Source organism: Ambystoma mexicanum, chromosome 4p (assembly GCF_040938575.1).
Source record: "Ambystoma mexicanum isolate Mex_15411 chromosome 4p, UKY_AmexF1_1, whole genome shotgun sequence".
NCBI classification, from domain to species: domain Eukaryota; kingdom Metazoa; phylum Chordata; class Amphibia; order Caudata; family Ambystomatidae; genus Ambystoma; species Ambystoma mexicanum.
Window position 1 is genome coordinate 1230117934 of NC_090927.1, and position 27142 is coordinate 1230145075.

General features: G+C 43.0%; 1 protein-coding gene across 1 annotated transcript in view; it reads right to left on the reverse strand.

Annotated features, from left to right (window-relative positions):
• Nucleotides 1-27142, reverse strand: part of ACSS1 (acyl-CoA synthetase short chain family member 1) — a 968098-nt gene that overhangs the window by 675064 nt on the left and 265892 nt on the right. Inside the window, exon 4 of the mRNA XM_069606883.1 lies at nt 23658-23833. Within this exon, the coding sequence (XP_069462984.1) occupies nt 23658-23833 (176 nt within the window). The remainder of the gene's footprint in view (nt 1-23657; nt 23834-27142) is intronic.

Consider the following 27142-nt stretch of genomic DNA (forward strand, 5'->3'; position numbering starts at 1 on the left):
TACAATGTTATGATGTTCACAGACTATTTCCTTCTGGGCATGTCCAAGGATATCTGTGGAGCATTGTATATTCATCCATCGCGCGATTCCTGAAGCAAAGACACCTAATAACCTAACCACCCTAGTTTCTTCCATGACCTGTCTTGACAAACACCTGCACAAGACAATAAGTCTAACACTGCCTGGTCATGCAACACATAACATGCAGAGGTCATGATACCTCCTACTCCCCAATCTGGACTTGCTCACTTAAGGCAATGTGTTGGCTTGTTAGAGTGCCTTACCAGCCACCTGCCATCTACCTATATGTAAGATATAACATGGCGTGATGGGTCAGAGAATGAGTTTTAGAGGACATTTCAAACCTGTGTTTATTCAAGAATAAGAATAAAGCCTAACTTTCCCTATTGCTACGTGGTGTTTTCTACCTAACAAACTAACTAAGGTGCTAGTCAGTCATCTGTGAATGTCCCAAAGAATCTGTCTACAGTCCAAACTAATCCTAACTGACCCTACCACTATTCTAACATTGCTTCTTGCAACCCCCTTCTTCATACTTTTTCTTAAAAGGTGATTGGTAAATGTTGTTTACCTCTTTCCTTTTACAATAAAGTGGTATTCTTCCCTTCCTTTCTCCATGATAGTGATATCGAGCCTTTACAACTCGCCCTCCTGAGATTCTCTCCTCTTCTGCTTAATTCATATTCTTTCTCTTTATAGCCTCCGTCTTTGGACATATATATCACTCTGCATTTCTCCCCAGGCTTTTGTCTTGTATTTTAAGTTCATCTCTTAATTATTATGGCTTTCAGTTTTCTCCCATTCCCATCATTCCATTCTCTTGCTTTCCATGTTATACTTTCGTTAACTTGACAGGGACAAGTATGACCAGTCCCATAACAATCTCCCAGTGGCCTCCCGAGTCCCCCGTTCTCCCTGCTACCTTGTATTCTCAGTGATAACATCACTGGGTCCTATGTTCACTCAGGGCTTGTTCTGTTGTTTGATTTCTAGGCTTCTATGGTTACGTCAATGTCCCATACTCCGTACTCTCCTTCTAGACGGATGTCCGGCTCTTAGCTATGAAGTCGCTGTGCAGTTTTTACTGCATAGTGGTTTCAGCGTTGTTTTGTGGATTGCCAGTCCATCACGAGATCCCTGTGGTCATCCACCACCATCGGCTTCTCTCTCTCCAGCGCTCTGCTTTCGGTACGCGTGCAGGTTCCAAACTCGTGGGCTTGCTCTGTCTCAGTCTCATCCCCTCTAAGGTACTATATCGCCATGGGGCTTCCCTGGCTGATGTTTGTGTCTCTCCCTCTCTCTCCACTTGTTGCAGTGTCCCTCTGCTCCATCCTCCTTGTCCCAGTTAAATGGAGCTTTCCTTTGAAAGTGACAAGCTCTGTTTCTGGTTGACTATAACATATGGTTGTTCTCTCTTCATACAATTCTCTGTATGGTATTCCCCAAGGAGGTTATTTTGAGATATCCTTTAGGGAGTTCCTCAAAAGAACGCGAGTACTTGTCCCCATAGTGAAATTCTCTGCTGGTGAGGTTCCACTTGCCCTTAGGAAGGGTGTTGCGAAGTGGGCTCAGCTCCCTAGTCTCCCAAGGGAGACAGGGGGCTCCCCATTAGGGAGAAGGGACAAATTCCCTCGATTCGTCACATCAGGCGGACAGGCAGGGAACCATGCACACAGTGTGCCCTTTAATGATTGCATGCTCTGTTCTGTCACAAATACTCCCCACACCGCTGATGCCTTACTGGCTAGTCCATAATTTTAACATCATCTGGCATTTATTTCTTCATCCTGCTGCCAGACTCCTAAAAATCGAGGGAAATATGGTGGCATAGCAAAAAGAAAAACATTGTAATTTCTGGGCATTGTGATGAATCTGATGAGATCATCCCCAAGACCCCGACATGGGCCTCTTCTAATGTTGTCAAGGAAAGGATGCTGATACCTCATCCTGACCCTGGCGGTGGTATTAAGCAGGGGAATCACATGGGAGGGGACTCCTGTAAGGGGGAGTGGGAGACCTCTCTAAACGATTCCCCTAATTTCCATAAGGCCTTAATAGCTTATTGCAAACAAACTGACAATGTTCACATTAAAACCACTAGGGACTTCAAGTCCCATAATGCTTGCAGTACTGGGACGAGGAAGAGCGTCATAGAGTTGATGAAGTATCATGAGCGGTCAAGTTGTTATGGCAGATAGCACCTGAGTAAGACCTTTAAATATATAAATGGGCTTCAGGTGGAGAAGGACAGAGAAGAGGAAGGAGCTGATGGTTTAGTGGTGGCGGCAGCGCTCCTCCGAAGGACTGCATGGACAAAGTCAGTCAAACTGGAGCTGGCCGAAGCAGAGAAGGACCCAAAGAGTTCCGCAGCACCTCCACTGAGTCAGAAGGAGACGCCAAGGCATACCAGTGGTTTGGCCTGAAGCAGGTGACCCTGGGGTGCTCTGAAAGAGAAGGCTAGGTGAAGGTTATAATTTCTAATACAGAACGAATAAACTTTTGCAAACTGGGCACAACTCTCCTAATAAGGGATATCAATAAGGAGACAATTGTAAACCGCATTGCCTCTCTCCTAACAAGGGATATCAATTATTGTAACCCACATTGCCAGCAGCCAAGAAGTTGCATAACAAGAAAACAAAGGCCGCAGGAGCAAAGCCCTCCTTGTATGGGAAATCAAGGGGGTGAGAACTGTAACCTGCATTGGATACAGCCAAAAGGTGAACAAGAGAACAATTATCCTTTAATGGAACATCAATTTGGGATGATATGCAACCCACTTTGTTAAGAGTCAAGAGACTATAAAGAGAAGCAGTTGTTGGTTCAAACCTCCTGGTGTGGAGAGCTTTGGAACAAGCCTTACCTCAGAGTACAATTGTAGTAGTAGGAGTGTTATCCTGGCAGGCGAACAAACCTGGAAAGGGACCAATAGTAGTTAGACCTGGCAGGCAAGTATACCAGGAAAGAAGCAAATGGCTTAAAGTACTGGGTTTGTGGTAAAGAGTTGTGTTGGAAAACAAGTGTTAATTCCATCACATTATGAACTATTGCATGATTATTGAGCTATCCTGACTAAAGTGTTTCTCTTAAAGAAGAGGTATTTCTTGGCTTTGAAGAAAAGAACATTGGCCCTGATTTATGAACTTGTGTTTTGAGGAAAAGTCTTTTGTTTTTCCAAGCAGGAGATTGTGGAAGATTGCCAGTTGCTTTGATTATGAACACACATTTGATATTCACTTGCCAAATATTATGATATATTAGATGGAAAAGACTTTGTATGCTATGCTGAATGGAACTTTGTTATTGCACAGAACTTTCTTGAGCCTTAACTTTGCTTAAGGTGTTCCGGAATGGATTTAGGGGACAAGAATCCAACCCTGGTCCAAGGAGTACCGTTTAAAGCTTTGAGTATGAATTGATATGGTATTTTGTGGACATTAGGACAGCCAAACCAACCTTTTATTATTTTGTTGTATGTATTAGTGTGAGGGTCAGTTGCTTTTTGGAAATTATGTCATTTTTCTTCAGTCTTAGTTTGTTAGGCAGGGACCTTCTTGTTAGGTTAAGTAAAGATAGGCATTTCTCTCACCCCTTTTTATTTAATAAAATGGCTTCTCATGAGAATCCTCTACCGTTGCCTCTGTCTCGCATTTTTGACCCCTCACAGTATTTAGTATTTAAGATTATACCACAGTTGTGTTATGGCCACGAATTGTTTCCAGTATGGGTGAAAAGTGAGATGAGTAAACTTAAAGCCCTGCTCTGGCGATCTATATTATACTGCCTACCAAAGTTTGTTCCACTTACATCAATTCGATACGAGTTGGGACTACAATCGATCGAAAGTATGGTGAAATGCAGATGGCTGTCCCTGTGTCAGAAACATTATAATAGTCTGAGTAAATCTCTGCATGCACTTTTGGAGAAGGGGTTATCGCAAGGACTGCCACAGTTAGGCTATGTATTAACACTACAAGAAGAATGCGTCTTGTCCTTAACGAAATTGGACTCGACGCTAGACACTCTGCTTCGAAACCCACTAAAGGTGAAAAGACTTCTTCAACATAACGACCGGGCCAGTACCGTTAATGCAGTGCTACACACTAAATTATATCCACAGATTGTTTCCCACTGGAAAAAAGGGGTGCATAGAACCATACTTAATAAAATGTCCTGATCGGCCAAAATGCCAAAATTGTATGCGGGTCAGGCAAAACGTCCTTCCGACATGAGAGATCATGTCAGTAAAAGGTGAGATAAGTAGGGAAATGGCGATTTGTCATTTCTGTAAGCTGTGTGATTATAGGGAAACCCTACAGCATCTCTTGATAGAGTGTCCATCCTTGAGAAGGGAGCGTATACAATATTTCAAAGATTTTGTGCTAAACCCAGGACAAGTTTATGCTGACAAATTATGGTGGGATATGATGCAAGCAAATCAGTTTCACTAAAACTTGCTATATTGCGGTTTCTGTCTGAGGTGTGCAAATTAGTTTAGCACAGGCTAAATTATAAACGTGCATCAGTTTTCTATTTTTACACTTGATATACAATTTGTAAATATATTGGTATTACTTTCTATTTTCGGTAACTGTTTCTTTTTTGATTTTTAATTGAGCTTTGTGAATTTTTATTTTACCTACACGGTTTTAGAATCCGATATCTGTATTAAATGCTCAGGTGTATGTATTTTAGATGTAACATGGACACATGGTACTATCTGGATCTAATATTCTGATTTGTTATTACTACTACTTTCAATGTCTTATTTCTTTTGCTTCAGAAATTGTATAAAGGTTATTTATTAACCAAAACAAATAAATAAATAAATACATTTAGTATTTAACAATTTTAACCATGCAGAGTTGCCCAGTTTTCATGTGTCTAATTCCACACCCCCATCAAAATGTCAAGGGGGAATCATTTAAATACACCTTACATTCCCTAAACATTAAAATGATAAGTAGGAATCTATTACGAAGATGCACCATTAAAGAAGTTAATGCATGGTTCCCTAAATATCTGGATAAAAACGTACAGCGTTAAAGTACAAAGTACAAAGTGTATGTAAGATGTACATATTCATGCAACTCCCATATCTTAAAGTGCATGGCATAGTGTGATACATAACACAAAGTGCAAAACACAGTGCAGTATTAAAAAGAAAACCATCATACATCAACATTAAGGTGCAAAATGCATTAAACATAAATCATCCAACAATCCCTGTCATGTCAAATATTAAAGGAATGGTTTGGTCAGAAATATTATTGGCCAAAAAGATGGGCAATAATAAAAAAAAATCTAAAGTCCCTATGTAAAGTATTTAGCAAATGAAGCTCAAACTTTACAATGGGAAGCACTAGGAGGCATCCATTTTGTGAAATGGATGCCACCTGTGCTTGCCTTTGCGGCACTAATGAAGCAAAAGCCAGCCAGCTGTAGTAAACAAAAGCTACCACTGGGTGGCTTTTGCTTCAGGAGTAGCTTGGGTCTCTAAACCTTCCAGCCATCACCTCTTTGTTTTTGCTTGGTCACCCCGAGTGGGACGGGTATGCCCAGACGTGGGTCCCGTGCCTGCTGGGCCTAGAGACCCAAGCTACTCCTCACTGATGAGGCCCAACAAGGCCGAAACATGTTTGGTGATGCTTGTGGTCTCGTGCAGAAGGGATGTGACCTAGCAGTTTGGGCTGGACTGCCCCTTTTAGGGTGGACCAAGCCTGATTTGCATATGGTCTTTCCCCTTCTGTAATGGCTTGGCAGGTGAAGAACGATGGTCTGGAGGGTTGCCCAGAGCAATGCCAGTGTTTAAGATTCATTCTAAACCTTCCAGCCATCACCTCTTTGTTTTTGCTTTATTCTTTATATTCAGCCAAGAAATGGCTGCTCCCATATCCAGCAGCTCCAAGCAACCAAAATTCAAATCTCTTCCCACATTGACGTCCATCATAAAAGATCTATTGGTGACAGCCTAACTGAGATCGGAGCACTAAATCTTCATTAAAATACTAGGAACATCATTACTTCAGTTTTATTGATCAATTGTACTTGATTCAAATACATGAAAGTGCATTTTACTGGCTAGTTATGCCGTTTTCCAAATTCTGACATTATTCCATTATCTCTGCTTTCAAACATAACCTTGGACACACCATCAATCAAGCCTTTCCTCTGCATATGGGATCCATATTGACACTAACAATCCCTCGGATTGGTGAAATGACTCCTGAACACTCTTTGCGATCCCCCAACTCTGGGTCCATCCATAACGTGTATGAATGTACAGCTAAAATGCAACTGCATATGTGGACAAATATTAGGTTTAGCAAACTCACACATAATCTTAATAATTTCACCCCTGCTGAGGAAGCAGATTAATCTTTCACACTTCAAAACCTTCATGTCAAAATTCAAAATGCCATTACCATCGATCCTCTCTAAAAAGTGTCAAACCCAGGTCAACTTTGATCATCAATAACTGGTTTATTGAATGAGTTAATGTTGAAATAAAAACACAGTTAAAACTGGAACTGAAATGGATGGAAAACATAATGATGCTCAAAAAAGTGTAATACTTACATCTCCCGATGCAATAAAAATACTGTTTGAAATGCCAAAACGTTTTCCATGAAAAGGTCCGGAACCAGGAAAAGCACCACGTGTCAGCAAATTAACTATTGATATATTTTACGATTAGCCCATACTTTGGGTTTCTTTCCTCACCTTGATGTTGTGCCTCTGGTTGCACGACATAGACCTGGAAACTTGATGAAATAGTACCGGTTCATGAAAAAAAGGGAAGCAATCTGACTCTGGTCATTACAGAGCCATGTATGTGCTTGATGGTTTAGCTACACTGTATGGGAAAATAATACGGATATGCTTGGAGGAATGAGCCAGAGAAAAAAATGTGGTTTCTCTATAAAGGCACTGCAAAGTACTGGCAATCAATCCTTTTGTCTTTCTGGATGTTGCAAAAATGTGTACTTATTGGAAAAGGTTTATTCGATATGGCTTTGCTGACTTGTAAATAGCATACAATAGTGTTGATAGGCCTACTTTATAGAGCCTGCATTTGAATATATGGTACTGATTATCAGATTATGCAGTGGTAATAGAGCTGTTGTCTCTGGAGGTCAAAGAGGCGATGTTTTTTGGCCTCTCTGGCCATTAATGTAGGTATACGACAAAGGAGTGTGTGGAGGGCAGGTGGGGTCAACGGGAGCCTCAGGTTCTTCTCACAAGTTGCTATATTGTAGTCTTCAGGTTGCAGGTCAAGGTTTCTAGGTTCATGATAGCCCAGAGGCCTATTGGGTGCACAATCACATCCACCTTCCATGCTCCAGCTGACTCTCATGGAACATTCACTCAGCCAAAACCCTAAACCTTCCTCTCAGCTCAATGCATTCCTGTCAAACATTTCAGCAGTACTCATTCACAGGATGCAACACAGTGTCCTTGTCCCTCTTCTGCTTTCATTTTCATGATTTGACTACAATATTGAAGGAATAAAAGAAGATGCCTGTAGGTTGACTGGCACAAGTAGAGGTATCATTCCTTTTGTTGATTATAGTGCAGTTATCTTTCACACCCCTTTGGTTTGAAGAAAGAACCGTAGACAGTAGTGGCCCCCGCGCAGAAAGAGGTTTAACTCTGAATTCATCTATGGGTATAGCCGGTCACACAAATAAAAATTAAGGTATCCTTAAACGAGGCCACTATCAAGCAAATGACACATTTGCACTACTTTGGTATTCGGTTTGCGAGTAATGGACTGCAGTAAGCAAAATATAATCCTATCCTTAAAAAGACATATCGCAGCTACAATGTCCATATCTAGGCAGTTTGAGAGTAGAGCAACGTTAGCAGAGTTGGAGGCAAACTCAGTTATGATGATGGTGGTTAACAATGGGTTTTTTATTCCCCTTCCACTGTGCCGATAGAAGAAAGCCATTTTTTAAGTAGTTCACTCCATCTGCCCCAAAAGACTCCCAAAAATCCATATTCCTTTAGAGTTGTATTGAGGGCAGTTAATTATGGAGCTCACTTGAAACAGAACATTATCTGGCTGAGGTTTGGCAAAACACCTGAATTGGCATTAGCTAGACTAAATACAATGTGGGATATTATACAGACTGCTGGTGGCCTAAAATGGAAATGGCTTTGCCGTATCGTTGGATTATTAGAAATACTGAATTATTCCCACTTATTCTGCAGAAAGTCATTAATCACAGATACTACAATCTTGCAGATAAAAGGTGCATGTTATGACTGCGCGTTTTCAGCTACGATTAGATGAACTAATAACCGTGTCTTGATAGTGGAGTGTTTGATTCTTAAATATTTTCCCAATCCTGAATTGTATCTTTATTTGATTACGCCCCTCTCTGAGAAAATCTGTATGTGAAAATTAGATTGAATAGATTACCCCTTGTATATTTTACTGTTAAGTGGTTAAAGTACTAATCATACAGACTACAATCTGCATTTATTTGTCCTTGTTTTAATAAGTTTAAATGCAAATGGCTTTTACCAAGTTTGAATTCTGAGTCCATATGAACTTTGTGGGAAATCTTGGCATTGTGCAAATCAACAACCTTAGTATCTATTAGTTTGGCTTTGTCAAATTATTCTTTGAGGGCTTGGAAAAAGAGAGCAGAGTATGTTGCAAAATTGCAATGACTGATGACTTCCCCTATTTCCAGCACAAAACAATACTTGCTTTTTAACGTCCTTGCGTGTATTATCTTGTAGGTTCTGTGGTAAGCCAGAATCAGGAGACGGACAAGGAGGCAGGATTGTCAACTATTCTATTCTTTCTTCAACATAAACATAAAAAATGGCAAATTTTTCCCTAAGGCTATAATCAATCCTTACTCTAAAACAGAAACAAGTAAAAGAGTGCTGGCCAGGATGTCTAATGACAAAATGTAGTACTCAGTCCAGAGTCCTATTCTGACCGAGGTTCTTTCCCCATCACTCAACAATTGGACACACAAATCAACTAAGACAGGCTTTCGTTAATTGCCAACGGAAAGGGATGGCTGCTGGCTTTCGGCCTACCACCCCTTTGTCTCTTTATCATAGGCCCTTTGCCTATATTTACAGTTCCAGTTTATATCATCTGTAGAGTGTTGGAGTGCCATCTCCGGGGTTACTGCCAGGTCTCTCTGCCTCTCCATTCAACTTATGTGTCTCAGAGACTTTTCGTCTTTCTCTCCCCCCAGTTTGGGGGTTATCTCAGTCTCTTTCTCCCCACTATGGGGCTTTGCTAGTTTTCATTCCCCATTCTGGGGTTCTTTCCTCCTTTTTTGTTTCTCTCACTGCTCTGGAGCTTCTCACCTCTTTCCCCACACCAGTTCTTTTCTTTGCCTCTCTCCCCACTCAGCGGCTTATCGGTTCTTTTCCCACACTAGGGCTTGTAGTTGCCCCTCTCCCCACTCTGGAGCTTCTTGATTTGTCGCTGATAATTGGGCGTCTCTTTGCCTTTCTCCCCATTCTGGTGCTTCTCTGTACCCACTCCAGGGGTTCTCTCTCTCTTCCATCTGTGTTGAAACCAATGGAGTCATCACAGATTCCCCGGCGATAGCCTCCTCCATGTGGCCAGGGGGCGGTAGCTACCCGATACCGACCCTGGAGGCAGCTATATGAAGGAGGATCACATGGGGAAAACAGCCACCGGGGAGATGTCCTGGCTTTGTTAGATGAGGTGCGGTATCCCCCATTTTCCCATGAGTAAGACCACCTGTTACTCAATGCCCTATTGGCCTATTATCATGCATCTGTTCCCCCCTATTGGGAAAATAAAGAAACCATTTTTCAACACCCTTAGGCCAAAATCCCATCCATAAGCTGATGAGTAAAATCTCCAAGGACAACCTTTTCAGTTCTAGTTTTCCTTCATGTAGAGGTGATAATTGTGAGAAAACTAAGGGTGTTCTCACTTGTAGACCCTGGGGATCCTTTGTTCAGTCGGCCTGGGGAGGGCCATCACATTTGGATCTAAACCCTGAGGGCGGACAAGCGAGGGAGGATCATCTGGGCAGAGGATCCTTGGTGTCTGGGGAGGGAACACCCTTGGTTGAGACATGGTAACGCCCCTTTCTGACACACCCCAATGCAACATCCCCTCAGCTTGTTTGGGATACTGCCACCAAAGTTCCCTCCTGTTCGGCAGAATTCTGTGCAGTGCCCTTAGGGACCACTACACACAATTAAGACTACAGGTGGCAATACAAGTTTTACCTTTGGTACAAGCCTGTACTACTAGGTTATAGTGGTAGTGGTAGCAGATCAGCTAGGCTTATCTCAAGAGTATATGAGCAGTAGCAGAGATTACACAAAGGGACCACAATTACTGTGACTCAAGCAAACACTGACTCAAGGTTTCAGGTAAAAAATATAAGTACATTTATTTTTAAACCATTTATTATTAGCACGACACTTCCATTAATTCAAAAACCACACGTAAAATATACTACAACTAACCAATTCACTTTGTACAGTATTTTCCGAGGTAAGTACCCTGTGTTTGAATGGACCGGTGTAATGAAACAGAACACGTTACCGTGAATACAATTGCGATCACTTTTTGACAGTTCGTTCTACTACATAAAAGCGTATCCGCGGCAAGAAATGCTACCGGGGTAAAAACACACTAAGCACCCGAAATACCCAGAGAGAGTTGGGGGCAAAAATCACAGGCAATACGTTGGTTAGGCAGACAGAATCGAAGAACACACACAGCCAGGAGTTCAAGAGTCAAGGGGCCGGAGCCAAAGTCAAGTGACACCGGGTGCCTGTTGTTGAGGATCACACAGTCGGACAGTTCGAGATTCAACGTTGCCAAGAATACTTTGATATTGTCAATGTTCGTAAGCAAAAGTTATAAGAAGGAGGGAAAAGTAAGGACAAGCCTTAAAGTAGAGAAATAGGGATTTCACCCAAAATTCCTCAAACAGGACACAGTACCTTTCTCAAAGAAAAAAGCTGGTGCCACAGCAGTTGTTCCTGTTGGTTTCCCACAGACCCACGCTTTCCTGCAGCTTCAGCACGAAGAAGGACGATGAGGGGGTCCGCACCACACAGGGATGAGGCCGGCAGCAGCGACAATGAATAATAGGTGCGCTCCTTAAAAACAGGAGAGGTTCTTCAGGTGGCTATCTGGACCACTACAGCAGTGTGCAGCGATTCGGACCACAAAGGCGACCTCTGGCTGAAGAAGATGAGCTGGTTATCCCCACCAGGCTCAAGGGAAGAAGACTCCAGACTGGATCTCCACTTAGTTGTTGAAGGGTAGATAGCTCAGGACTGCAGCAGGGCTTCACCGGTACAGTGTAGTTGCAGCAGTCAACCTCTCCTCCGCTCCTCGTCGGTTCCTTGTAGTTCCAGTGGCAACTCTCTGACTTCCAGCCCAAGAGACCTGCCTTTTATGCACAAAAACACCCATTCACACAGCCTGGCTGTCAATCACACAGCAGGGGGGTTGTCGAGCCCGGACAACCACCTCAGCCAATCATGAAAAAGTGCAAATTGGGTTTCCTAGGATACCCTGTGCAGGGGGTGACTACACCCCTCCCTCACATTCAGCCCACCTAGACACCCAGGCGCCCTGAGGAGGGCTTCTAGGTAGAAGCCCGCCAAAAGACAGTGAACAAAGAAGGCAAACCTGGCTTGCCGCGCAAAGTAAAACACAAGAAGGGTTTTAACACAAAGAAATGGTGAATAAACCGCACCGGAGCCAAAAGAAAAAGTATTTGGTCGAGCGGGTTTAAGTTCGAGGCTAACACACTAGCCTACAATATTACCACGGTTATATAAGATAACCGCGGTAGATACCACTGCAACCAGCCATGTCTAAATGTTAAAAAAGAGCAAAACAATGCTCTGTGAGGTGCAGATAAAAAGAGTTGAGAGTTAACCCTTCCAGCACTCCATGTAAGATGGTGTGTACTGGATCTGTGGTTAAATTTGACTAAGTAAAGTTAATGGTAACTTTACCCTTTTCTGGGGGACGGTAGTCACCTCAGAAATGGAGTCGGGGGAGTCTGAACGACAACCCTGTGCCACTGCACAGAAGGTGCTGTGTGACACACACAAAGAGGGGGGCTACTGAAGTGGTGTACTCCAGAGCCCACAATCGCAAAAACAGGTCAAAACACAAAGCAAAATACCAGTAAGAGTGGGGGAAAAGCTCACACTCTTACCAAGTGGAAAGAAACAACTCCAGAGATCCAGCAAAGCTGCTGAGGGACTCACTAGGTAAGGGAAATTAGCCATGAAATGAGAATTCTCCCTAACACTCGCCCCCCCCCCCCCCCCAAGATTAAGATAAAGGAGGATTTAATCCACTCCTGGGTGGTTCTCATAACTCTAGTCGGTTGCAAACATCCTAGAGAGACCATCAGCATTTTGGTGGTGACTTCCTGCTCTGTGCTCAATGGAAAAATCAATCCTTGGAGGCAGATTGACCATCTGAGTAACTTCAGGTTTTCCCCTTTCATTTGCATCAGCCATCTCAAGGGTTGGTGGTCAGTCTGAATGGTGAAGGTAGATCCATACAAGTATGGTCTAAACCTCTTCAGTGCCCACACAATAGCAAAGCATTCACGTTCTATTGTTGCCCACCTTGTTTCAGGATCCTTTAACTTCCTGCTGATGAAACAAATGGGGTGTTCCCTACCTTTCTCATCCAGTTGACTAAGGACTGCACCTATACCTACATTTGAAGCATCAGTTTGTACAATGAAGGGTTGGTGATAGTCAGGAGCTCTTAGGACTGGAGCTTGACAAAGGGCTTTCTTTAGACCTTCAAAGGCTTGATTGCGCTCCTCATTCCATTTGACCTTTGTAGGAAATTTGAGAGAGGAAATGACATTCAAGGGAGAAGCTATGGCCCCATAGTTCTCTATGAAGTTCCTATAATACCTAGTGAGACTTAGGAAAGCTCTCACTTGGGTTTGAGTAGTAGGGGTGGCCCAGTTTTGTACAGCTTGTACTTTGCTAGGCAATGGCCTTATTTCACCTCCTCCTACCTCATGTCCAAGGTAGACCACTGAACTCTGACCAATTTGACATTTGCTTGCCTTTATGGTCAGATGGGCCTGTTCCAGAGCCTGCAATACATAGCCTAGGTATTCAATATATTCTTTCCATGTAGGGCTGAATACTGCAATGTCATCCAAGTATGCCATGCAGAAGTCCTCCATCCCATTCAGAACTTGATTGACCATCCTCTGAAATGTAGCAGGTGCATTCTTTAATCCAAAAGGCATTACCTTGAATTGGTAGAGGCCAGCTGGGGTAGAAAATGCAGTTTTCTCCTTGGCATGGTCTGTCAGGGCTATTTGCCAATAGCCTGACGTTAGGTCAAATGTGCTGAGGTACTTGGCTGCACCAAGTTTGTCCACTAGCTCATCTGTCCTAGGTAAAGGATGGGCATCAGTCGTTGTGACTGCATTTAGAGCTCTAAAGTCCACACATAAGCTCAACTCCTTGGATCCTGCCGTTTGTACAAGCACTACTGGGCTAGACCATGGGCTAGTAGAGGGTTCTATAACCCTGAGATCAAGCATCTTGTTGACCTCATTTTTTATATGGGTTCTTACATTGTCAGACATTCTGTAACCCCTGCTTTTGACAGGCAAACAGTCACCAGTGAGTATATCATGCTGGCCCCAAGGGGTTAAGCCTGGTGAAAGTGAGAACAGGGAGGCAAACTGATTCAACAGTAACTTGCACTCATCCTGCTGGTCAGATGTGAGACTGGAAGAGAGTTTAACTCCTTCCACTTGCTCATCTAAAGGTAAGCCTCTGAGGAGGTCAGGCAGAGGTTCACTCTCCTCCTCCTCCTGAGCTGAAGCTAGAAGCAAAGCTCATATGTCAGGTCGAGCGACATATGCCTTCAAACAATTGGTGTGAAAGACTCTGGGAGCCTCCTTAGGTTTGTCTAAGTCCACCAGATAGTTCACTTCTCCAAGTTTACCCACAACCTTGGAGGGTCCTATCCATTTGTCCTGCAAGGCCCTCTGCCTTGTGGGGACCATAACAAGAACAAGCTGGTCTTGAGTAAACTCAACCATGTTAGCCTTCTGGTCATGCCAATGATTGACCAGAGCTTGACCAGCCTTCAAGTTATCAGTTGCCTCTGCCATCATGTGTGACATTCTCCTCCGGAGACCTATCACATACTCAGTCACTCTTACTGGCTTGGGGGAAGGAGCACTCTCCAACCCCTCCTTAATCAGGGCCAATGAACCTCTGACTGCATGGCCATAGAGAAGTTCAAAGGGACTAAATCCTACTCCCTCCTGAGGGACTTCTCTATATGCAAAGAGAAGGCATGGCAGTAGAAGGTCCCACTTTCTTTTAAGGGGTTCTTCTAAAGCACCTATCATGCTCTTCATAGTTCTGTTAAACCTCTCTACCAACCCATTGTTTTGGGATTGGTAGGCAGTTGAGAACATGTAGGTTACTCCACAGGTTTTCCACATGGCTTGCATGTAGTTGGACATAAAATGTGATCCCCTGTCAGATATCACCTCCTTAGGAAAACCTATTCTGGTAAAAATACCAAGTAGGGCCTTAGCCACAGCCAGAGCCGTAACAGTCCTCATAGGTATGGCTTCAGGAAATCTAGTGGCATGATCCACTACAACCAGGATAAACCTGTTGCATGAAGATGTGGGAGGATCAAGAGGACCAACAATGTCAATCTCGACCCTCTCAAAAGGAACTCCCACCACTGGGAGAGGCACTAAGGGCACCACATTCTTGGATCCACTCTTGCCAGAGGTTTGGCAAGTGTGACAGCTTCTGCAGAATTTGTCTACTTCTGAACCCATCTTAGGCCAATAGAAGTAAAGGGAGACCCTTTCCTTGGTCTTCTTAAAACTTAAGTGACCAGCCAAAGGTATCTCGTGAGCTAACTGCAGGAACAGGAGTCGGTTCACTAGAGGTACTACAAGTCTTTTGCAGTGTCGAGGGGTTGACTCAGTTGGTTCACTGTAGGAGAGGCCATCTTCCCAGTGCAACCTATACTTCACAGGTTCAGTCCCATTGAGCTGAGAAGTTGCCTGTTGGCAAAGACCTTCCAAGGTAGGACATTCTCTTTGTCCCTTACTGAAACCTTCCCTGTTGGGTCCAACTTCTGCCAGTAAAGACTGCAGCTCAGGATGGTCAACAGGGTCCAGATTTCCTACCAAGGTACGATCTTCTTCTAGATCTGAATCCTCAGTATCTAGTTTTACCATACAGGGTTGAACCTCACACTCAGCTTCAGCTGGTGTGGGAGTCACAGATGTGACTTTGGACAGTCTCGGAGATGTCCTTCTGGGCACAGGAGTGCTTGCTGGTTTCTTGCTGGCAGACTTGGGTTTCCCCTTGGTCTTTCCTTGCCCTGCAATGGCAGTAAGTAAATCCTATGGACCTGGGGTGATAGTTTCCTCTATCATGTCCCCAGGGGAGCCTCTCAAGGTTCTCTCCCTTGAAGACCTTGTGAGCTCCTGCTTCCTTCTGCTGGGGGTCTGGGGGTACTAGACACAACTCCAAGAGTTTTAAGGTCATTACCCAGCAGGACCCTCCCAGGTACGTTATTTTGCACACTTACAGGTATCCTAACAGTCATGTCATTACACTGGATGAGAGCTGGTAACTGGGGAACCATTTGCACAGGGCCTCCAGCTAACTTGGTTATGTTTTTGGGTGCCTTAGCAATATCCTCCACCTTGAAAAAACATTCATCAACCACAGTTATGCTGGCTCCAGTGTCTCTGATGGCAGGGGTCTCCTGACCATTCACAAGAACACTATCTTTTTAATACTCTTTGGTATTATCTGGGATTGAGTTTTAGACATCTAAGTTCTGTTGTTCCCAAAGACCCAAGGACACTAAAGAAACACTAGCTGAGACTCTCATGGGCTCATCAGCTAGTAGTTGAAAGTTTCCACTGGTCATAGGTACTTCATCCACCTGGGAGAAGGCTAAGGAGACAGTGTTGATCCCCGAAGGTTTACTCTTACATCTAGGATCTCCTTTCACATGGTCAGGTAGCCCACAAACAAAGCATTTTCCAAATGCTCTCTGGAATGTAGGTTTACTCTGACCTCCATCTGGTTTGGGACCAGATGGTACACTAGCCTGACTTGGTTTTCCTTGTGGCTTACCCTGGTTATGTTTGGGGCCCTCTTTTGGATTGGAATTATTGGAATTCTCTGTGTTGTCTTTATTTGGCTGCTTTCCCTCATCCTTTTTCTGAGTTGCCCCAGAATCCTTGTGAGTGGCCCTGTTGGCAACCCACAAGTCAGCAGCCTTAGCTAGTTTCTTAGTATCTATCTCATTTGAATCAGCCAAGTGCTGTCTAAGCTCAGGGGAACAGACATCAAAAATAGACTCCAACATTACAAGATTCCTCAAACCTTCATAAGTGTTCACTTTGTAACCCTTAACCCAACCATCCACGTTTTTCAAACATTCGCACACCCAGGTAGCCCAAGGGGTACCATCATGCTTTTTGAGGGTGCTAAACCTCTTAAAATACTGGGAAGGGGTCTTCCCAAATCTAGTTATTAATGCTAGATTCACACACTCATAATCCTGTGTATCCTCCTCCCCCAACTCCATTACAGCATCAATTGCAACAGGGGGAAGCCTCGAGAAAATCCAGGGAATCAGCTGATTCCCTGAGATACCTTGAATCCCATGATTGTACTCAAACATTGCTAACCAATCCAAAACATCAAGTTTAGTCTCATACATACCAATCATTTTATTTGGCATACAGGGTCTCTTAGGGCTGGAAGACCTAGAAGACTCTGTGAGAGAAGCAGTTCCTACAGACAGTTTCTTCATTTCTAGTTCATGATTCAGCTCCATTTCTCTGAGCCTTAACTCTTGATGTTTCATGGCAGTTTGTGCATCAGTACGTTTCACTTCCAATTCAAGTCTCATTTTCTCAAGTGCAATAAATTCAGGTGTAAGCGTAGGACCTGTGGGGGTCCCAATGGACAGATGTTGTGCTTTCTGAGCAGGCAAAGGAGTTGTAGGGTTACCTAACAAGGACTCATCTACTTCTTACAAATCAACACTATCAGAATCAGAAACATCATTATCTACATTTGCTGCAGGGGTAGGCCCTTCTGACCCATTCTCCAGACTTTGCTTTCCTATTAACTTTCCAATCAATTCAGATTTCTTTCCTTTACCAGAGAGACTCCTCTCCCCACACATGGTTCTCAAAACCTCAGCAGTGTAGTTCAAAAGACCCTCTTCAGTGTAGCTTTCCATATTTTACATGATTTCTTAGTTAGATAGAATTAGTGGTGTTAACCTTGTGGTTAGTTGAACCCAAGCAACAGCAGCACTCTAAGTGCAATCACTCTACTTTCAAATCCTCACCGCTGTACACCAGTGTTAGGCAGAATCCTGTGCAGTGCCCTTAGGGACCACTACACACAATTAGGACCACAGGTGGCAATACAGGTTTTACCTTTGGTACAAGCCTGTACTACTAGGTTATAGTGGTAGGAGTAGCGGAGCAGCCAGGCTTATCTCAAGAGTGTATGAGCAGTAGCAGAGATTACACAAAGGGACCACAATTACTGTGACTCAAGCAAACACTGACTCAAGGTTTCAGGTAAAAAAATAAGTACATTTATTTTTAAACCATTTGTTATTAACACAACACTTCTATTAATTCAAAAACCACACGTAAAATATACTACAACTAACCAATTCACTTTGTACAGTATTTTCCGAGGTAAGTACCCTGTGTTTGAATGGACCGGTGTTATGAAACAGAACACTTTACCATGAATACAATTGCGATCACTTTTTGACAGTTCGGTCTACTAGATAAACGCGTATCCGCAGCAAGAAATGCTACTGGGGTAAAAACACACTTAGCACCCGAAATACCCAGAGAGAGTTGGGGGCATAAATCACAGGCAATATGTTGGTTAGGCAGACAGAATCGAAGAACACACATAGACAGGAGTTCAAGAGTCAAGGGGCCAGAGCCAAAGTCAAGTGACACCGGGTGCCTATTATCGAGGATCACATAGTCGGACAGTTCGAGATTCAACGTTGCCAAGAATACTTTCATATTGTCAATGTTCGGAAGCAAAAGTTATAAGAAGGAGGGAAAAGTAAGGACAGGCCTTAAAGTAGAGAAATAGGGATTTCACCCAAAATTCCTCAAACAGGACACAGTACCTTTCTCAAAGAATGAAGCTGGTGCCACGGCAGTTCCTGTTGGTTTCCTGCAGACCCACGCTTTCCTGCAGCTTCAGCACAAAGAAGGACGATGAGGGGTTCCGCACCACACAGGGATGAGACCGGCAGCAGCACACCATCATACACAATGAATAAAAGGTGCGCTCCTTAAAAACAGGAGAGGTTCTTCAGGTGGCTATGCGGACCACTACAGCAGTGTGCAGCGATTTCGACCACGAAAGCAACCTCTGGCTGAAGAAGATGAGCTGGTTATCCCCACCAGGCTCAAGGGAAGAAGACTCCGGACTGGATCTCCTCGTAGTCGTTGAAGGGTAGATAGCTCAGGACTGCAGCAGGGCTTCACTGGTACGGGGTGGTTGCAGCAGTCCACCTCTCCTCCGCTTCTCGTCGGTTCCTTGTAGTTCCAGTGGCAACTCTCTGACTTCCAGCCCAAGAGACCTGCCTTTTATGCACAAAAACCCCCATTCACACAGCCTGGCTGTCAATCACACAGCAGGGGGGTTGTCGAGCCCGGACAACCACCTCAGCCAATCATGAAAAAGTGCAAATTGGGTTTCCTAGGATACCCTGTGCAGGGGGTGACTACACCCCTCCCTCACATTCAGCCCACCTAGACACCCAGGCGCCCTGAGGAGAGCTTCTAGGTAGAAGCCCGCCAAAAGACAGTGAACAAAGAAGGCAAACCTGGCTTGCCGCGCAAAGTAAAACACAAGAAGGGTTTTAACACAAAGAAATGGTGAATAAACTGCACCGGAGCCAAAAGAAAAAGTATTTGGTCGAGCGGGTTTAAGTTCGAGGCTAACACACTAGCCTACAATATTACCACGGTTATATAAGATAACCGCGGTAGAAAATTAGGGTAGATACCACTGCCACCAGCCATGTCTAAATGTTAAAAAAGAGCGAAACAATGCTCTGTGAGGTACTGATAAAAAGAGTTAAGAGTTAACCCTTACAGCACTCCATGTAAGATGGTGTGTACTGATCTGTGGTTAAATTTGACTAAGTTAATGGTAACTTTACCCTTTTCTGGGGGACGGTAGTCGCCTCAGAAATGGAGTCGGGGAGTCTGAACGACAACCCTGCCTCACTGCACAGAAGGTGCTGTGTGACACACACAAAGAGGGGGGCTATTGAAGTGGTGTACTCCAGAGCCCACAATCACAAAAACAGGTAAAAACACATAGCAAAATACCAGTAAGAGTGGGGGAAAAGCTCACACTCTTACCTAGTGGAAAGAAACAACTCCAAAGATCCAGCAAAGCTGCTGAGGGACTCACTAGGTAAGGGAAATTAGCCATGAAATGAGAATTCTCCCTAACACCCCCTACCCCAGCCCTTTCCCCATAAAGAAACGAAAGTGAAAACATCAAAGGAAAACAAAACCATTCCTCAATCTCAATGCAAACATAATTCCAAGGGGACACTACATCTCCCATAATGCTCCCTTTCCAACTGACTACCCAAGGTTTCCCTGCAGCACACCATCATACACAGGGAACCTACATCCAACGGACTGTCTCTTTAAGACTAAGCTCCCTCCAGAGGTAAGATCAGGCATGCCCAAAGCTAAGTTAATTGAAGGTCAGGCAACCTTCCCTCTGATTCCACATCTGCAGCCTGCTAACCTGATGCAGGTGTATGAAGGGAGGAGGCTCAAACTCAGAGGGGGAGGTGAGCAAAGTGCAGCAAAGGTACAGGGAGGCTGCATGGCTGAGACCAGCAGGGGATCCGCAAGTGCTGACACACTGACAGAGAGGAAAAGACGAGACACAGAGGGGAGCCGTGGTACACAGAGCAGGACCAAGAACCCTGTGAAGCCCAAGACTAACTGGTGGAGACGCTGGCAGCGTGTGGAGCAGGAGCTCCCTGCTAAGTGTGCAAGGCAGAGAAAGGAGGAGGTAATGTTTGGAGGCCTCCAACCTCCTCCCTCACCTCTAAGTTGCCAAGTGTGTTTGTTTTCCCTTAATGAGGCAGCTGCCCTGGAGTCTCTCAAGGACAAGAGGAGGCCCTCACCTGGCTGGGAAGCTGCACTGAGACCCATAGAGCAGATCGGACATCTCTCGACTCTGGCCGGTAAGCGTGAAAGCAGGAAAGCCAGCTGGAGTGTAACCACGAGGGAGAGAAACATTGTCTAATGAGACTTTGTATCTATGTGAAGTAGCACGGCTCAAGGGAGCCCAGTGTTGAACTTTTTGAGAATCCAAAATGTATAAATGAACAACGAAAGACTATGAGCGATAGTTGAAATGGTCATGTGCCAAGGGAAATAATGGTGCAGTTTCAAAAAGTCTTCAAGAGTCTATTTGCATTGTTTTCAAAGTAATCGCATGTGGCACCCGGACATACAGAATCAATGTGGTCGCATGCAAAGGAAGAAACACAGTATATATATTTGCAGAGCACAGTGAAAAGTAACTGTGAAAGTGAAAGCGGAGGAATATCCAAGCACCCGATGAAAAGCACCATGGAACTTGCAGTCCAATGAATCACCCAAAGAGAAAAGGCAGTGTGGGACTTGCCGTGCAACAGATTATGAAAGGTGTAAGAAAGTAGCGAGTGGAACAATCCCGTGTCTGACTGCAGGCGCTTGTAAACTTGAGAAACTGTCGAATACAGGAACCAAGATGCACTTTGTTTATTGCGAAGGAAGGCAATTGTGAAACCAGTACATTCTTACGGAAAGAGAAAGAAGAATTGTTTTTGAAACTGTGAGAAGAGGCTGTAGTCTGGGAAAGGGAACCCCATAGAGAAACAAGAGGAACTCGAGCCCGACGGAGGGAAGTCTGGTACTCGTGTAAGGAGAACCAAAGGGGCCTCATTGAACTGTGTACTAAGAACCACAAACTGTGAGAAACGTAAGGCGCATTCAACAGCCAAAGCGTGGCCTGCTCAAAGAATTGTGTCGCTGACTTGTCCGAGACCTGAAAATCACATGCTTAAAACATGGGGAAGGGAGATATCTTGGACAGTACAAGAAGCCATTCTGACATTTGATTTTGCATCACTAATTTTCCTTTTACACATCCCTTTACACTTTTTGTATACTAAAAGAGAGGGCACGTTAGGTTTTGTTAGCTTAGGCCATTTATATTTTGACTCAGACTGACTAGGACTGTTTTCTTTTTATTTGATGGTTGAGATTACTCCCACATTAGCTATAGGGCCAGACAGGAGTTTTTTCTGATCCCCCGAAACTACCAATAAAGTTGTTGAATGTTATACCCTTGTATTGTTGTCTTACCATGTCTGTCTCAAATCATCCATATGGAATCATTAAGAAAGACACTCCAAGTACCATGCATCAGAAACCATCAATTCCCATAACCACCAAAGTTATCAGTTAATATCAGTGAATTTCAATTTCCCCAACCACCTAAGTACTGAGACGAAGAGAATGAAGAAATTGATATCGAGCAGCAGGAGCGTCAAGCTTAATGAGCATGCTAGATGTTGGTTGAAAACACTTGTGCGTGGGACCATTAAAATTGGTAACCGGACCATGAGAGAGAGCTAACAAGAAGACATGGCATCTCCATTGAAGGTTGACAGAAGCTGGAGGCATGAGCCGGTGTGTGGAAGCTGGAGAGGCAAGCTGGTGTGGCAGAGCAAAGGGGCTCACCTGCAGAGAGGAATGTAGCATTATACGAGCAAGGCATGCTGTGGAGAATGCCATTAACCGTGAGAGGATTCCTGGGCATCCAGCCGCTTGGATTAGCAGCATTGGATTTACCGGCAACTGAAGAGAAGCTGCATTCAGGAGCAGAGCTGCGAGAGATGTCAGAAGCGCCCAGAGTGGTAAGCAACCGGCAAAGGTATGCAGCATAATCACGAGGCAAGACCGAAGATACTACAGAGAGCCGGTGAGTCAGCCCAAGCAGAGCAGGGACCCTGGGCCGTTTCGGTGACCAAGAGAATTTGAACATTGTGAATTTATGGTAAGTGAAATAGTAAGAAGATTGTTTCTGAGTTGAAAGGGCAGAGTGCCAACCCAGGCCCCAATAAGAAGTTAATGCAAATGTGAGGAAAGCTTAAGAGAACTGTGAAACAAGTACATATACTAAGCTAAGAAAGGTATATGCTACTTGGAAGTGAAGAAGAACTATAATGCATGAGAAATCATGGCAAGCGTACACGAGGCAGATGAAAGTATATAAAGAGTTCTGGCAGGGGAGTATACCAGGCAAATTGCAAACCTACAAGGAGTGTCAATCAGAAACAGTGTTTGTTAAACAAGGAAGGGTTAAAAGAAGGAACTTTTGTTAAAGACAAACAGCTGGACAGTTTATCTAACAGGATTGCTGTGGGCCAAGAAAGACACAAAGAACTGTTAGACCCAACAATATTTGTGATACTAGTGAAGAATCCAGGGGAAGGGAATCCCCCTCTGGAAATCAGGCCTTTTCCATTTTGGAGAACATTTACGTTGGATCTGTTCTATTTTTATTTAAGAACCCAGGCTAAATACATTTCCCTTTTCGCTTTATTTTGTTTATAGTGTGAGAGTCCGGATAGAACATTTGGACACGAGGACGGCTTTTGATTTATGACATCCAGACAAAAACAGATATTTCATTTTTGATTCTAGGTAGGGAAACCCCTCTTTAAAATACGGTGAGATAGGCATTTCCCAACCCATTTAAGTTGAATACAAATCTTTAACCAAAAACATGACAACTTTGTGTCCGACTTTCATTTCTGATCCCTTACACGTCCCACTCAAGGACTTCTCCAATCTTCACTTCCGCTTCAAGGCTCTTCTCTCTATTTCTCACCTTGCTGCTGACCTCCTGTTTGTCTGGAGCCACCACTTACCTTTTTTTGATGAGCTTTGCTCCCTGAGAAGCGTGTGTGGTTTGGCGGCCCTCCTCCCATCACAGAGCAACTTAAGTAACTTGTCAAACGGACTATGCATCTGCCAGCATCTTTTCATTTCTGCTTCCACTGTGCTGGATCCGGTGGGCAGCTCCTTCTCGGGGCTCGCCTCGGTCCTCTGAGGTACTCCATTCGTGCTCGGGCTGCTGCGCTGCCCAGGTCACGTTACTCATCCGCTGGGCCTTCTTACACTCTCCCAGTACAGGCCTTTAGATGGGAAGACACGTCTGGCATTCTCCCGCTCGTACAGGACACACCTCTTTCACAGATACTTGTTCCAGTAATGGTGCGCCTCCAGGAGGCTAGTTGGCCATTCTGCTGGTTTACATGATGAGGACTAAGTAATGTTTGGGACAGAAGCCATTACTAAAGGGTTTATAGAGTTAACATACACTTTAGATCCTACATACCCCATAAAGGAATTAGTATAGGCTATAGCTTTTACAGATGTTTTTATAACTAAATAGGACTTCTCGTCCCCATGGACATCAATGACAGATCAATGGAATGCTATGCATGTCAGACTTACTTCTTCCAGAGGCACATCAAGATGACTCATGTGGACTTTTGTGTCTGTTCTCTGGGCTACAAAGACTTTTGTGATAGTTAGACAGTTCTTTACAGCTTCATCGACTGTCTTCTTCAACTCTGCGACTCGTCCACCCCGGACTCCTTGATTGTAGGTGATGACTGCTTTGCATTTAGCTACCAAAAAAGCAATTGGAAGGTACATCAGCTGCAATATAATATTCTACATCACGGTTTAAGTAATAGTGGCTTCTTACAACCATTTAAATAATATCTTGAAAGGATGCAGAAGGAAAACAAACACATACTTATGAATTGACTGTTAGTGCACAGTAAATCCACCATCTTTTAATTTTATTTTATTGTGTTATGACCAAATCTAAAGTCTTTCACAAAGAAATCTCAAAGGAAAACAAATCTAACCAACACTTCCAGACTTTACCGGAGGGTTTCTGTAGAAGGAAACAAATGCTGGACATAGAGACACAAAGATAGCAGCAGGCAGCTTCGAAAGAGATGTCAGGTGAGGGGGTTGAAAATCCCATGCTGCAAAAGCAACTATGAAATAAAAATTGATGGCTGACATTTATATAGCTTTAGGCAGCTTCCTGGTGGACCACCTAACCTAGCCACATGGGCCAAGGGGAGAATAGCACAGACCACAGCACACATGTGCAGCCTAGCACACCTAAGTGTAGGCACAGTCACCAGATTAGAGGCATCCAGCACAAGCAGACTTGGAAAGTCCTGGGAAGAGCACTGTGGAGGAAGAAGAATCCTGGAAGACCCCAAGCAGAAGGGCTTGACTAGAAGAGAAAGACAGAACTGGGGGAGATGGCCTGAAGGAAGCAGCAGACCTTGAGAAACTTGGACCAGAGAGGGTCTCGATGAAGAGATCACAACAGCCAGGGACTGCAGGGAAGAAGACCTGGTAAGTTGGAAGCAGCATGGGGTAGTACAGATAGAGTGGATCAGTTACAAAAAGGAGTACACAGTAAAGAAGGCGCATCAGCCTGGGGAGTGAAACAAGGGTTACCATTTGGGAAGCATAAGGAACGTAGACCATCAGTGAGCTTTCAAAGAGGAAGATAAAGATTGGTTACAGAGAGAGTGAGAAGGAAGCAAGGGACACCAGTGGGAATGAAGGGGAAAGAGAACTGGAGCGAGAGAGGCCATAGCGAGGAGCAGAGTGTTTGGAACAAGAAGACAGAAGGAGATAATCAAGACAAAGAAGATTATAGATAATCGGCAGAGACGTGAGGTTGAAACTAAGGAGAAAGAGTAGGATAGATCCTTTTCAATTAATAGGTAAGGGTGAGGAGAAAACCAAAAGTGAAAAATGGAGCCAGAAAGAGAGAACATGAATAGGGAGGAGAAAGAAAGCAGGCAGACCCCAACACAGCTCTCAAGACATCCAAGCAAGCGAAACCAAAGCAAACAATTGGAAGAACACCTCCATGTTTACTTTGTAACAACACGATTTTGGCAAATGATGTGAATGCACCTTTACCATGTCTAGATGTGTTCCAACACACAACATATTCTTGTTTTGATTTCATCTATTGTGGTGTTCTATTGCAGACATAGCCATTCAACACACAATACTTAAAAGTAATCTAATAAAGGATAATTAATCATTACATAGTTAATTAGTCCAGATTTGGTAATCATTTGTGATGATTCCGTATGTGGCTTATCATGTCCTAATTTAGATCATATCCATTCATTCATTGTACCATATACAAATAAAATTCTGAAGTGTTATCATTTCCATCCATTGATGGAACTGAAGATCCAATTAACTAATGTATCATTCATGTTTAACAATTTGTTGTCCATCCTAAATGTGAACAGAAATTGAGATATCAACTACTTTTTCTTACTCCCAATGATTTTTAGACAATGTTCATTTAATGTTAAACAAAACCTTTTCTAGAGATATACCAGGTTTCAACATTCTTTTCAATAAGCAACAGACTGAAATCTTCTTAGTTTATTTATGCAAACTTAACCAAATTATTAATAAATCTTTAATCTGACTCGATTCATTTACTCAATGTACAACATATTATCAATCCAATGTATAGCCTTTAACTCAACTTGCACCATATTGTTATCCAATTCATAGGTTAACATGCGTTTTGACCCATTTAAAAAATCCAATGTTATTTCTGTTGTGCTTTTTCAGACCCCAATGCTAATTACAAAGGTGTTTTGATGAATTAACAATATATGTTAAGCATCATACATGCAAATCATAGCCATAATCATTTGGAAATAAGAAAAACAAATACTACATTAGTTACCTTTTAAAACCACATCATAATGTTCAGTTTTTCTCATAGAAAAGTGACTTGGAATTTTTCATCATTGCCTTCCTTATTATGTCTTTTGAATACCGTTCTTAAATACATTTACTTCTCATATGTAAACTTATCCACAAATGCCAAATTGCACAACTTTTGAAAGACACCAATTTGACACAATTAGAAATCAAGTTAGTAATCTGAATAATACATATTTTGCTATATGCCTCTTACTTAAATTAGACATTTAAAGACACATTATTTACCTCCTGTCCTATCTCAAAATCGTGATTTTCTATTCCTCTTGTATAGTGGTTAAACTTTTCTCTCCCTCTTATATTCTTAAATTTCTGCAATTAAAGTGGGACAGATTCTAAGTGTTTTGTATACAAATTCTTTTGTCATAAGCTATCTATAACTTTCCAGTTTACATACAAATGCAACCATCTGTGTTATCTCATTTCATATTTTATCTGACTAGTTGTCTCCCATCACTGTTTCAATGTCATGCAGCATCTGAGTGGTGTTTGTCCTTTGGCACCATTTTGAACTTGGTTTATATAGGTGTATCTTTAGAAACGATGTTGGACTTTCTTTTTCTTTTTTTACTACTGGTTCTGCCATTTTTAAAGGTTACTTTTTAACTTAGTGTAAATGGGAATCTACCACAAAATGAGTGGGCATGTTTATGAAATTAGTAACTGACTCACATCTATTGAAAATAACTTTACTAAATGATTGAGAAATCTTTATGATAACATAATGAAATCATGAACTACAGTGTGTGCTATTTTTTAGTAAAACTTGAGATTTTTTTAATACTGGGCAAATACTAACTCAATAAAAAACAGACTCATTATATTTGTTAAATCTATTTTGTACCATTTATGTTGTTTGACATTTTCTATAATGCAAAAATAATAATCAATTTTAAGCATGCCAAAAGAACAGTTAATAATAAAATGATGTCTTATGGAATTCTTTGAACACTCGAAGCTAGTTGATTTTTTTTATCAAAGAGCATATTTTTATCCATTTCTGAGATATATCGATGTTATCCATTTCTGAGGTATATATCGCTATAAATAATGCCCTCCCTTTTTTATATCATTGTGTTGCTTCCATTTATTATGACTTTTAGTCAATTCATAGTTAGCAGTATACATATTGGTTTAAGTTA